The sequence below is a fragment of the Eufriesea mexicana genome, unplaced genomic scaffold (genome assembly GCF_001483705.2).
Source record: "Eufriesea mexicana isolate 0111107269 unplaced genomic scaffold, ASM148370v2 scaffold4491, whole genome shotgun sequence".
Taxonomy (NCBI): domain Eukaryota; kingdom Metazoa; phylum Arthropoda; class Insecta; order Hymenoptera; family Apidae; genus Eufriesea; species Eufriesea mexicana.
This window is the reverse complement of record NW_016912459.1, coordinates 159710-174192: the sequence shown is the minus strand read 5'-3', so window position 1 is coordinate 174192 and position 14483 is coordinate 159710. Positions and strand designations below refer to the sequence as shown.

Sequence of the window (14483 nt, the reverse complement as noted above, 5' to 3'; positions counted from 1 at the left end):
GACCGCCCTGCTGCCGCCCCCAGGTCACCCTCAATCACCATCTCCTGCCCCATGATTCAAGCTGTGCTGTTTGGTGATTTCAACGCTCGCAAAGCTGCAGCCTGCAGCGTACTTTCACGAGTTATGGTACTCGCAAGTGCAGAAAGCGAAAGTCTGATCGTGAAACCAGCGGCCTTCATTCTCGCGCCATACGTGGAACTTGATTACCGTCCAAATCTCTGTGGACAGTATCCGTGTACTAGATGTAGAAAGCTGAAGAGAGCATCTTAACGAGTACTTGAAATTTCATGGATTTCGATCGAATCACCTAGTGTGATCGTTTACAATTACGTTAGCCCAGTTTCAATGGTTCCAGTTCGATCGATAATAAGCGAACTGTTCTAGATCGATAGCTAATCTTTGGTGGTACTTCTCTCAGCTTTCTGTCGCGGTGATGTACAAATTTTCGACTCGGAAGTATCAAATTCCACGCTGCGCCACGCATTGCAGATGTCGCGTAGTAAAGCAAGACTGCCTGTCTATCGAAGTGTTTGGTACTTTGGCCAGACGTTAGCGAGATTTCGATCAATTGCTGAACGCCGAAAGCGGAAATCTCGAGAAGCATTATGCTCCACAGCTGCGTTAACGACAGTGACACGAGATGCAATGTTATACAGAGAAACTGGTCGAACGACACACGAGGACATGCGTTTTTCGAAGTTGGTGAGACGCGTGAATGGAGGTTGACGTTGAAGCGTTGAAAAGGTATTTCGATCGAGTTATTGTCGTTGCACCAACTTTCCTTATACTCAATTGCGAATTTCTTTCTTTCTTTCCCTCTTTATACGGATCCGTTCAGATGCTTCTGAACGAAGAAGTAACGAAGCAATCAAAGTCAGTGCAAAGAGTGAAAGGGTTCGTTAACGATGAAACGTGATGCATTTTAATTTTGCCTCGCCGCCACTCTCACTGGTCTTTCGATAACACGAATTTGCTCAACGATCTCGAAGCAGCAGCAAAATATATCGTAGCAGCTCGCACTTGATGCCGCGAACAAGAGGACTAGTTACGTGTCCCGGCAAAAGTGCTTTCCTCGAGCTAGAGCAGCGTAAAGCGACTTTTGCCATGGCCGTTTATTATTCCAAGCTATTTGCATTCGCATCGGATCCTGGTCTCTTTGATATGGCTGTATTATTGCCATTGAACGTGGAATTTTCTCGTGCAACTTAACGATCTCTACATTGTTCGTATTCGTTTCCTCTGTATATACAGTTTGCCGACTATTTCAGAGTTGTGTGACACAATGAAACTCTGGAATGCGAAAAGGCGAGCGAATGACCGTTCTCCTTCTTACCCAGTGACGTTAATTCGGCTCTCGTTCGTAGTAAACACGATTCAAACGTACGCGTCAATGTTGGGCTGGTGTTAAAAATTTGGAAAATCTAGATAAGGTGACAACTGACATCCGTGGCGGAAAGAAAATGGCGAATAAGGGAATCTGGATTGAACGACGATGATCGTGCGTGTTCTCGATTCTTCGCACGGTTTGACGCGTGCGTTTTTGTGCAAAAGCGTGCCTGAATTTTCTCGTCGTCTCCCTTGCTACCTGACATGTCTCATGTACCGCTTCTCGAGCGCAATGTGACTCGAGCCGAAAGCCCGTTAAGTTTCCCTATGTTGAGCAACGCAGAGGTACGTGTACTGTGGCTAATCGCTGATATATAGCTTGTGCTCGAAGCAATTACGATTTAGAAACGTACACGTCGATAATCTAATATTACCTCTTCGAAAAAGCGCACGCGTTTTCGAAGTTCATTTCGTCGGATACAAATTCAATGTGCTTGTAAGAAATTACGCGGTCGGCTTATCATCTAGATACTTCTTAGTTAATCAGGAAACCAGTCGATTGGCTCTGTAGCACCGGTAGAATATTTTGCATTCTTCTTTCTCAACGAAACTTTCTAACGAGCGAGTTTCGTTCGACATTTCTTTCGCTTCTCGAAGAACGATCCAGTCGTGTTGGTCGTTCGATGTTCGTTCCTCGATGGAGTTCAAGCATTCGTGCTCTATTAACAATCATAGATTAGACCAGATTCCGTGTTCCGGGGAACGCTACTTCAATAATGTCAAAATTATCTCTCGAAGGGATGCCCCGCTGCTCGACTTTAAATTTAAACCGAAATTGACACAGTTTCAAACGAGAATTCAAATACTTCCTTCAAGGAGATATTTAAAGCTCGGCATTGCACAATGTTCCAATTGTCCCGACTAATCTCAGTCAGTTCGGTTTTCAAATTCGTGTTTACAAAAATAAATCGCAACCCAGCGAAATCGATTGTTCGCATAATAATTTATCCCCAGTACCGTCATGACGAACCATCGCCCCCATGTCCCTAGCGTACGGTGTCTAAGAACCGTACAGGCGAGCTCTACGCGCGCGATCCCTTCGAGAAATGTCAAGATCCCGTTCAGCGAGTCCCGGTGGACCTGCTGGGGGTGTCCAGAGGGGCCGACGTGTACGTTTCGCTGGGGCAGGCGAGGGTTCTTTCTAGAAAAGCAGAAAGGAGACCCGAGTGCGGCGAGCGTCCCCCTTGGCCCGTCGGGCCATCCCAAACTGTCAGACGGACGGGTCGCTGCCGGGGGCGGAGCCCGTCTTGCTGCCGTCGACACCAGCACCGCCACCGTCGCCGTCGGCGCCTGCACCCTCTCCGCCCCTGTACGGCGAGCCGCCGGCCCCACGCGCCGACAGACCTCGGAAATCCAGGTTGTACTGAAAAACAGGCCCAGAACAACAGATTATCAAGTGTGTATTTCTCTCCCGTCCATTCTTCTTCGTCCATGACAGGGGTGAACTAAGGGTTCAGATACGTCGGGCGAAAGACATTTTCTTAATTTTCTTAATTTTCTTAATTTAGAAACGTCGTTTAAAACGTTGAATTGAAATTTTCTCGCAGGGCGTGTGCAAATTAATTCGTACGCCTTATGAAAAAGGGTTGCCTTGGGAAAATGGCAACCTTCGAGGTTGAATTCTCTGTTCTCTGTCACATCGTATTTTACTCGTCATTCAGAGAAACTATGCGAAAGGATCACAAATTACAAGCGTGAATAGTTCTCTCGAAAAGTTGACCGTAAATGCTTCGACTCGTTTCACGGACAAACGTCACGTGACCGCTCGGTCAATAATTTTCTAGTCCCCAAGTACCATGCTCGATACATGTGTCGATGTCGATATATGTAACGAGCAAAATGTAGTAAATCGTTTTTGACACTGGAAATCTGTTCGATGTAACGGTGAAAAAATGAAACGTGTTATTGCGTTATTGCTACTCGTCCGACGCGAAACCAATTGAAAACAGTCATTAAACCGCGATACGTTTCAGCAGATCCGTTAGTGACACCTATTGAAACTGTTAAAACGTTAAATATCAAAATATCAATACATTCCGAAATTGTTCGTTCTTTCGTGATATTTTTCGCACGTTTACGCCTGTGTCCTCGTCGCGCACTCGCACCTCTCGCTCGCTCGCGTTCATTGACCGATCCCAACTTCGTGACGCGTGAGGTTAGCGACAGACACCCAGTCAGCATTTTTCTACTATTTACTACCAAACGTACGCATTTGCAGGAAAAACGCGTGGGTCGGGCTTTTAAATCTCAATGAACGTATCCTTGCTGCGAACGCTAACTTCGAAAGCGTGTATCCCGGGAAACACGATTGAGATAACGATGCAAAATGGAAAAGGGATACAAAGTGCACACGTTTGCATATATCCCGAATTATATTTTTAAAAAATTTTACGATTACTACGTCAGCGATTCGCATTTGACTTCAGTGCGACTCTGCGTCGTACTACGAGTAATTAATTATTGTAATTATTCGTTAGAATGAATTTTTTGATATTTTTTGATATTAATTCCAAGTTGAATTAATTCGTAACCAATTCGAAATATTTTCGCCCAACGTATCGATATTTCGTTCGATAATTATTATAGGCGCTTCAGTCGCAAATGATTTCGTTATTATCGTAATTGTTAATGACGCACCGATCATGGAGGACGAATATTGTTATCTGGTTATGCAAAAATACTCGAACTCAAGAAAAAGAAAAGGAAGAAATCCAATGGTTATGGTGAATTGTTATTCTAATGCAATTTAGGGAGATCGTGTATGTTAATTGATTACATCGAGAAATAAGCGTTATGTTCTGCGGTTCTCGGCGCGCCGTGTCTGACATTAATTGAAAAGACGAGTAATAAATTCTGTTACGAAACACGGTATTGCCCATTCCTGTAAAGATAGCTGAAAACAGTAAACTAGATTGATTAACAGTTCCTCTTCGTGCTGTGGGTTACGTTGAATATTGACATCGTGTACCTTGTTAATCGAAGCAAGATTCTTCATACGCATCCGTAAAAAACGTCTGCAAAAGTGTAATAAGAAAAAAGAAAAAAAAAAGAAAAGAAAAACTCAAGCCAACTTATTAGAGCAGTAAATCAAAGCCTACGCGTAAAATGCATCACGAAAAAGAAAAGCAACAACGAAGAAGGAGAAACGCAACTATCGAGCGAAAATGATCCAGAAACGATCGATCGAGTTAGACGACAGAACCGCAAATTTTAATTGCTTGTCAAATATTCGAAATACATAATAAAATTTAGTATCCATAAATTGACAACAGGTAGCAGTCAGCGAACTAATTGTAAGTCGAGATTTCGAGTTAGTCGACAATTTTTCTAATTTTTCTCATTTGGTGTTAGACATTTATGTCCAAAAATTCCAAAAGATCATAATTTCGGCGATTTTTCAACGTTGTCATTGTCACACGAAAAGATTATTCGAGATACAAAATAAAATTTAGTATCTATAAATTGGCAATAGATAGCAATCAGCAAATTAATTATACGTCGGAATTTCGAGTTAATTGACAACTTGTCTAATTTTTCTCGCGTGGTGTTAAATACTTATGATCAAAAATTCCAAAAGATCCTAAATTTCGACGATTTTTCAACGTTGTCATTGTCTCATCGATCGAAATCGGTAATCGATACGATAAATCATGAATACGCCATATCTGAGATATATGACAAGATTATTCGAGATACAAAATAAAAATTAGTATCCATAAATTGGCAGCAGGTAGCAATCAGCAAATTAATTATAAATCAAGATTTCGAGTTAATCGACGATTTGTCTAATTTTTCTCGCGTGGTGTTAAACACTTATGGCCAAAAATTTCAAAAGATCCTAAATTTCGGCAATTTTTCAAAGTCGTCATTGTCTCATCGATAGAAATTGGTAATCGATACGATAAATCACGAGATACAAAATAAAAATTAGTATCCATAAATTGACAGCAAGTAGCAGCCAGCAAACTAACTATAAGTCAAGATTTCGAGTTAATCGACAATTTTCTAATTTTTCTCGCTCGGTGTTAGACACCTGTGACCAAAAATTCCAAAAGATCCAAAATTTCGGCAATTTTTCAACGTTGTCATTGTTTCATCAATCGAAGCAATCGGTGCGCGCTATATCTGAGACATATGAAAAGATTGCGCAGAAGACTAAAAGAGACAGAAGACTATTCGCTTTAGAAGCAACTATTATAAACGCGTGGTAGCATATTAACTGGAAGCGCGAAACTTCACGAAATTACCGTCACGTTGATTTCATCGACACCGTGAAACTTCATTAACCTACTTTGCGCCGGGGTACGAGCAAAGGGTGCTCTGTTCTGCGCCGAAACGGGCGTCCTCGATCGATCGCGATTGGAACATCAACGCGAAGAGAATTAAGGGCGAAGCAACTCGGAAAGCAACGTGAAAAGCGGCCATAACCAAAACTAAAGGTGGAAACCAAAGTCGAACCTGTGCAACGGAAAGAACAGCGCTTCGGCGTGCGCGCGTAGCGACGTGGCTGCCGCGTGAACACGTGCGACCTTCGCGGTTGCAACGAAAGTCTGTGTTATCTTGGCAAGGTGGCGTGTCTTAGGTGCTGCAGCTGTGCCTGTTGCAGCTGCAGCTGCAGCAGCTGTAGATTCTGCAGGCAATACGGGGCCTGCGGGCCGCAACTGGAATTGGTGGCGGTTGACGAGAAGGGAAGGACCGATGGATGAACAAAGGATGCGGAGTTTCGTGTGCTGTTGTTGGAGGCGGTGGTCGTCTGATGGGTGTTGTAGTTGAAGAGAGGGAAACCGAGATTGGGACTTCTCAGAATGCCGTGAAACTGGGCCGAGGTTAGTGGATGGGGCTGCACATAGGGACTGGTGGATGGAAGCAATTGGGGACTAACTGGGTATAAGCAATCCTCTTCAGCTAGGCCAGGCACCGTTGGACTGAGCTCCACGTACTGCGGCATCGTGACATTGTGCTATTCGACGGATGCATGGAAGGATATGTAGAACACTTTACTGCGTCGCGATCTATGTGGATCATCTGTGCGAATATTTGCGTCCGGAGTGTAGCTTTCACGGGGATCTGTGCTTCGTCGTTTGCTTTTATTCCAGTCTGATTAAACGTGGCAATGACAGTCGTGGTGACTATTAGTTTCATCGCATTATTTCTACGATAAATTTCACTCGTTTGAGCCAATTGCAATTTAACCAGTTAACTGTGATCGACGAGCACGCTCGTCATGGAGAAGTGGCAGGATTTTGTGTCACGACGAGTATACTCGTCATGCGTAAAAAGTAGCGACCGTTGGCTATTTAAATTGTAATTCTTGTGCAAAATAAAACATATTCTCAAATTTCAAGATGTTTAGAATATTTTGAGGCTAGGCCGGAATAAAACAAACAAATAAAAAATATGAATAATTTGAGACGAACTCATGCGTCCCCGTATGCACCGGCTGAAACAGCTTATCAGTTCGCATAACGAATTTATTTATGCGCGATGATAACGTTTTTCAGATGCTAGCGTAAAAGGGGCAAAAGCAAAAGTCGGAAAGCTGATTTACGATAGGGTTCCTTCAGGGATGGTCCGCCACGGGACAAATGCGTGACGCTGACCAGATGTACAGCCCATTGATGGCTGCTGGTCCGAAGTTACCTAGCTATTTTTTGACGGTCACTAAAATTCATAGATATCCATAAAAACTAACCAATAAGAGAATAGATGTTAACCAAATAAGTAAATATTAGTAATAAAATTGTCAATTTTATAAAATAAACTCATCTTTTTGATCCAATATTTTAACAGCGACACTTACTCTGTGATTGACGAGTATACTCGTCGTCGCTCGATTTTCGCGACACATATAGGTGCGCGCCCTCAAAAGGGGGCGCCACAGTTAACTGGTTAAATATTTATGTACGAAAAGCGTTTGGATAATTTGGATATTATTACCTGCAGCGTGTAAATACGTTACTTAATTGTTTGCAGGAAATTGCGTACAACCTGAGATAGGTTATTCTTTTCTATAATAGTTTAACCCTTTGTACTCAAGATTCGCCTTTCAGTTGCCATTTGATAAAATTTCGAAGCTCGATATTAATTAATATATCAAATTTAAAATAATGTAACAGTGTGGGAGGTATCGAAATTAAATAATTCTACGTATTAATTATCATACGACTTGTTATTCACTGTTCAGAAAAATATCGTCAGCTGTGTAAGAAAATCTTTGAACTTCTTTCTTCTTTAGCCAAAATAATCGTCGAGTACAAAGGGTTAATACATAAAATTGAAAATCTTCAAATCATGATCTCGAGTTTGTCATGACAAACTGCATAATTACGCTCGAATTGCAGTGATATCCAGATTAATGGTATATTTTCAAATTGCAAATATTTAATGGCTCTTAAATTAGAAGAATATATATCTCTTTTCGCAAAGGGTTAACGCGACACATTGACAGCGAACGAATTTGGAACAACGAATATTCGCACAGGAATAAGTTTTCGTGACATTAGAAGTATTACGTACAGCTAAACGTTTACGTAAAAATCGAGACATATTTTACCAACACATAGCTAGCTACGATAAAAATACAGTCCAGTCTTTCCTCCTTGGTACATCGGTACAAACTTAAAATTTTAATTCAATGATATTTCGATAATCGTTAAATCTTCTGCTTGGAAACGTGACAAGGGAGCAAAGACTCGAACACCTCTCGTTCTCGAGCCGAAAAATAAAAAGTGAAAAATACTAAACAAAAGACAAAATTGTAACGTGTTTAAAACGGTAATTCGTGTGGTCGACACTTGGATTCTCCGTGTGCATGGTACAAGACAATGCGATACGCGTACGTATCTTACCTTTGTGGCGCAGACGAAGCACGTGGTGACCACTTTCGAAATCACGTTCATTAAATTTTTTGTCTCCTGTATCACGTTATCGACTTTCGTAAAAGTGGCGGCCTTCCCGACGGTGGGGTTCTTCACGGTGAACTGAAGCTGCTGCACGTACGTTGGCACACGGTCCAGATTTTCCAAGAGTTCTTTCTTGTGCGGGCCCCCTGGTACCTGCACCCATGCAACATCGTATACAAACTTACGTCTTCGTTCGTGTCGCAAGGCAAACGTGAATTGTTTGCAACGGTTTAAGCAGATATATGTTTATCCAATTCGGAAATACGAATTTTTGTCCAATTTAAAACATTTTTCTTCCATTTTAGAATTTCTCAAATTTACGTGTACGATACGTATAATTTGAAGCATAAACGATTTTTGAAAAATAATGACAATACTCTATGTTCATTTACGTATATACAAAATATTTGTCGTATCCTCGACATTGTTAAATTGTTAGAAAATCGCGTTATCTTTAAAATTTTTCTTCAAAAATTTTTGTAAAGTAGAGAAATCTTTTCGACCGAATTCAAATTGTTTTTGAAATGCTATTATAGCGTTTTCGATCATTTATTACGAGACAAATTCGCGATGTTTGATGCAAAAAATCGCCGAAAATCACCAAATCACATTTGCCCTGCGAAATCATCGTTATAGATATGTAGCGTATTCGAATAAGTCTTCAAAGCAATGCTTGATTCTATTTTTCATCGATTGTCTAGTAAAGTAATAAGAAATACTTTGAAATACGTGTATCTCGGATACTTATAAAAATTGCATCTAGTAAGTTAATAAAAAGATCTTCTATCCGTCCTAAAAGAACACAATGCAAGAAGTTTGAAAAGAAAGTGTCAGTTGTTCGAGAACATTAGAGAATGACTGTGTGAATGACAGTGAATTAGTACAGACCTTGCTGTTTTTGCAAGCTTCTCGAATCGCCATTCATTTGCACCATAGATAAAATTATGTGATATGCTTTTCTCAAGCGAATCGCAGCTAAAATGAATTTGAAATAAACAATCGACCGAGATGCGACAATTAAATTTCTCTAAATTCTAAATTCTCACATAGAGCTCTTCCAAGTTCCAAATTATTCATTTTATTTATTTCAGAAACTTCTGCTTCAAGCTTCAAGTTCGAATTTTTATTTTAAAGAAAATTGTTTGATATATCCGATTTAATACTACTAGTATTGGCATGCATGTATTGGAGTCAAAAACGTGATATTTAAATTAACAGCAATGAAATTTAACGCTAAACGTAACAAGGGGAGTTAAATAACCCCTTTCAAAATTTACTTTATAAATTGTACATTTATTGTTATTTCTATCGCTCATCTGACTTTCTGTAAATTCTCATATTGTCTGAGTGTTTAACCCTTTAGCTATGGCGGGCGTCGCAGGGAAGGGGTGCGTAATTCTCCCCAAAGATGGTAACATTACAATCATGCAGTCTTTAGTATTCGGTCTTTTGACGCAAATCTTTTGAAGAAAAATAGAAAAGGAAAAACTGATTGTCGCAATAGAGCTTGCAATTCTTTGCGAAGAGAGCTAAGAGGAACGGTAGCACTTGTTTTAACTTTTTACTCAATTTTTGTGGCCGGTGACTATAATCACCCGTCGTGTGAAGATGGTGTCTCGTGACCGCTGACTATAGTCACCCGTTTCGTGTAGATGGTGTCTTGTGACCGGTGACTATAGTCACCCGTTTCGTGTAGATGGCGTCTTGTGACCGGTGACTATAGTCACCCGTTTTGTTTAGATGCGTCTCGTGACCGATGACTATAGTCACCCGTTTCGTGTAGATGGTGTTTTGTGACCGGTGACTATAGGCACCCGTCGTGTGAAGATGGTGTCTCGTGACCGGTGACTATAGTCACCCGTTTCGTGTAGATGGTGTTTTGTGACCGGTGACTATAGTCACCCGTTGTGTGTAGATGGCGTCTTGTAGTCGGTGACTATAGTCACCCGTTTTGTGTAGATGGCGTCTTGTGACTGGTGACTATAGTCACCCGTTTTGTGTAGATGGCGTCTTGTGACCGGTGACTATAGTCACCCGTTGCGTGTAGATGCCATCTCGTGCCAGGTCACTATAGTCACTATAGTAGTAGCGAAAGGGTTAATTTCTTGCTTTCCGTTTTTCTCTTAATTTATTTTTTACCGAGAAAAATTCTTTGCTTAGAAAAATTCTATGCCACGAAGGGCCATTTGACCCCCTATGGTAAGAATATGTGTGTGTAAAATACCGGTACGTTTAGTGTTAACAGAGATATAATTTCAGGAATACTTTATATTTATAAAAGTAAATGTTTCCCTTTGCGAATCGCGTAAAAATGAAAGGAATGTTCACTTTAGCTGCGTTTTAATGATAATTGGTAAAAACGTGGAATCAGAAGCTGGCAAAAACTGAGACATAATAGTCATGCCCCAGATAGTGGAAGGAGAGGGACCACAATGCACATAGACGTCGTCCACAGACGGAAGCATTCCCGTAGCATCTAAAACACACCTTACTAATCGTACACAAAAAAGTCGTAAATGTACGTACACAAAATAGATTTTACCAACAAAATAATGATCATAGTTGATATTGGTGATGTGAGATGTGAGAGATTCAGCGGTATGTCTAACTTTCAACAACGAAAGTCACGTTCCTGCAAAACTTACATGACTAATTATCAAACGTATTAAAAAGTTCTTGCTACTTGGCAAATCGATTTACGATATTCACGTAGCTTTCACAACGAGCGCAAACGAAACGGGAAAATTATCGGAAAATTAATGGTGGCTCGTTACATTTCAAATATCAAAATTCGGATAATCTTCGCCATTCGAAATTCCGATTACACGAAACTCGCCGTGAGAGGAACACATTTTAATCATCGAGTATCCTGAGTATGTTTTGCGTAACCACGGTATACACGCATAAGTTGTAAAAACGACCGGTCTTACGGTTCGATCAGGCAACAAAGGTCTCAAAGATTATTCATACGATTGATTACCTAGTGAAAATTACTTTACTGCCAGGTAAGTAAGAGCGAGAATGAAACGTCGTTCCTTGTAACGTGCTTTCTTCTTCATAGATAAAAGGGATGAGGTACAATTACACTACGTCATTCAAAAGAAACGACTGTTTAGGGTGAATCATACTAGGTGTCACGATCTTGCATAGCACAGTACGTTGCGTATAGTAAGTATATAACAATAAAGAGACGTGTAGTGATGTAAAGAGAAACGACAACACTTAACAGCAACTGGTACAATGAGTTCGCAGAGATACGAGCGGTATAATGCACGGCATGAGAACGATCTGTACAAGGCGAACGTGATCTCTATTAGCCCAACAAGGGTCTAAAGTAAAGAGAGAAAGAGTTACCTGGATGGAGGCATTCAAAGAGCGAGGGTCAAAAAAGGGTTTCATAATACAAGAATATATTACAAGGTTAGCGTTTTTGTTGATTTCTTTCAAGAAGAGTATAGAGAGATTAAAATGGTTTCAGGTAACTATATATATTCGGCCTAGCTAGGAGGGTCGAAAGGGCAGCAAACGTGTTAATTCGAACATGTCTAATGCTAATAACTCGCGCCCGAGCTACTTCCAATCCATTCGTAACGTTACCATGACGTTACATTTCCGCTAATTAAATTCAACTTTTTCACCTATATACATCGGATTTACGTAATCGAACGTATATACGCAATAAAAGCCGGTCCACATCGAGAATCAATGAAATTTACTCTCTCAGGTTAACGAGACACCTGATGATAGGTAAGAAAAATATTGGAATATATTTACACGAATATCTGCAACTTCCTTTGGATTCGACGTAGCTCTAGCGTAGCAATTACGTAAAAAACGAAACTCAATTAGCGAAATTGAAGTAAAAATATTTCCAATATAGCAAGGATCAAAAAACTCGGAATCAAGTCCAGTATAGAATCCGTAATAATAATAAACAATGGTAAAAGAGTATGATTATAAAGTAAGGGCGATGTACGTGTATACGCGTACAGGCGTCTCCTGTACTTGTACACGTATATACATAGCATCTCAACATCAGTCCAATTAAAAAATGTGTATCAGTTTGCTCTCAATCTACGCTGCCTTAGTAACTGATACATACCTGATAGCTGAATTGTCTCACAACCTTGTACAATCTGTTCGCCTCCTCGGCGAAATACTCAGCTTGGGTGAACAGATCTTGGGTGGTCTTCAGCGCCCCCTCGCCCCTGGTGAACTGGTACATCGAGAACGCCATCGAGGACATGTTCTTCGCCCGTTTCACGATGTCGTTATTTTCCTCCAAGGTGCTTCCGCTTTCCTGCCACTTCTCTGTCTCCGCGTCCATCTCCGAGGTAATCAGCTTCATCTCGAGGCCCGCCTTTGCTATCTTTGCCTGTTCCTCGCTGTCCAATTTTACTGGTTTCAGCGGCTTGCTTGTTGTGCCGTGTTTCTACAAACAGCGACAATTAAAGTGGTCAAAATAGGCATATCAATAGGATCAGATCGCAGAAGGTATCGATGGAAAGATTAATAGTTAACGGCAGACTCAATTTTAATTTTAACATATATATTTCAATCGCGATATCTCGTGTACTGTGCGTTCGAGAAAAGAAGGCACAGCGTGTTTACATCCTCACGACTGACTAACTCCACTGACACCTTCTTGATCACAGACAGTAACCGCTATTGGCCGAAAATGGTAACCGATGATCTTCGTCACTATCTTCGGCCAATAGCGGTTACTGCCTGTGATCAAGAAGGTGTCAGTGGAGTTAGTCAGTCGTGAGGATGTAAACACGTTGTGCCTTCTTTTCTCGGACGCACAGTAGACACACATAGAGTTTATTTTCTCCTGCAGGATGAAATTCGCAGAATTTCACGCGGTGTAATAATAATAATAGTATAATGTATAATAATAATAGTAGTAATATATAATAGTACGTTGTATAACAATAATAGTAATTCGGTGGTACTGTTATTATCGTTTAACGCGTTAACATATTAAACGTCACGCCGGTGCCTAGGGACCGACGCTAGACTTTCCGTTCAGGCCTCGCAGGTCCGTAGGGCCCAAAAGGGCCCACGTGACGGCTAACTGTGGCGTGAACGCAATGGCACGTAAAACCGGCGTGGCGTTTTATTAACACGTTAATATTACTAAAGTAACATGATATTACAATGATTAAGAATGGACGTAATAACAATAAAACATTGCTGTATTAAATATTAAAAAAGAGGCGCAATAGCGAGTTGGCCAATCGATTCGTGAAAAGGAAACTTTACTGCAATTGGATTAAAGGAATTAACTTACTCCAGGTCGTGGCAAGGACATGTAAACTTGTTTTTCTGGTCGGTTTTGGTTTAATTCGAGCACATCTTTCGCCACTGTGGTCACGTCAGTCATAAGCCACTGCCACATGTCAGCGAAAACTGAAATGTACGAGAATGAAATTCAGTATTTTATGTTCAGAGGTACAGAAATAGCTTCGGCCCGAGCAGGAAGCTTACAAATGTATTTCGCTACGCAAAAAATTGGAAAGATTCGTACGTGATTAATTTGTTCCTGGATGGAATGCTAACGGTTACATACGTTGCAAATATTTTACCTTCGAGGTTCTCCTTAGCGATTTTACTGGTAGGATGTCTCGCTAAGGTGTACGCCGCTGTCACCACTTGAGGGCCATATATTCTTAGGTTAATTTCCGTAAATTTCGCTGAAACTTGCAATGATTCCGAGAGCGCAACGTGTCTCAGCATTTTGCATACCTATTAATCCACACGTTCGACAATATGAATTATCAATCATGGATGATTTCGCTCGAATTTCAGTAGGATTTAAGATTTCTAACAAATACATTAAATTTCTAACAATTCTAATAATTATTTATATAGTTCAGATAGATTCTCAGAATTATGAAAATGAAAATTAAAAGAAGGGATTGACAAAAGAAGAAAGAAAGTACACCTGGGACTTTTATATAGCAAAAGCTCGTAAAATATAAAATAAGTATAAAACCTATTTAAAAATTGCAAACTATACGAACATAGAAATGACAGAGCTAAAATATAGAAATTCACTAAAATAATTTATTTAATAAAAATTTATGTTCCTTTTGAAACCATACGAAATATTTTTCCATGTGCTAAATATTTTATGAATTATTTTGAATAGTCATCACGCGTGATAGACTCGGTATATACATATATATATAA

General features: G+C 40.4%; 1 protein-coding gene across 3 annotated transcripts in view; it reads right to left on the bottom strand.

Moving 5' to 3' along the window:
* Positions 1-1612: 1612 nt before the first annotated feature.
* Positions 1613-14483, bottom strand: part of alpha-Catr (alpha-catenin related) — a 116302-nt gene continuing 103431 nt past the window's right edge. For 2 of the 3 annotated variants that reach the window (XM_017905751.1, XM_017905752.1), the window contains 6 exons: positions 13877-14036; positions 13582-13700; positions 12391-12720; positions 8235-8441; positions 5845-6346; positions 2679-2749 (listed from right to left, as the gene is read on the bottom strand). In XM_017905751.1, the coding sequence (XP_017761240.1) occupies positions 5942-6346; positions 8235-8441; positions 12391-12720; positions 13582-13700; positions 13877-14036 (1221 nt within the window). In that variant the 3' untranslated portion in view covers positions 2679-2749; positions 5845-5941. Of the gene's footprint in view, positions 2750-5844; positions 6347-8234; positions 8442-12390; positions 12721-13581; positions 13701-13876; positions 14037-14483 lie in introns of all 3 variants that reach the window. The other variant, XM_017905753.1, reaches the window with a different exon arrangement.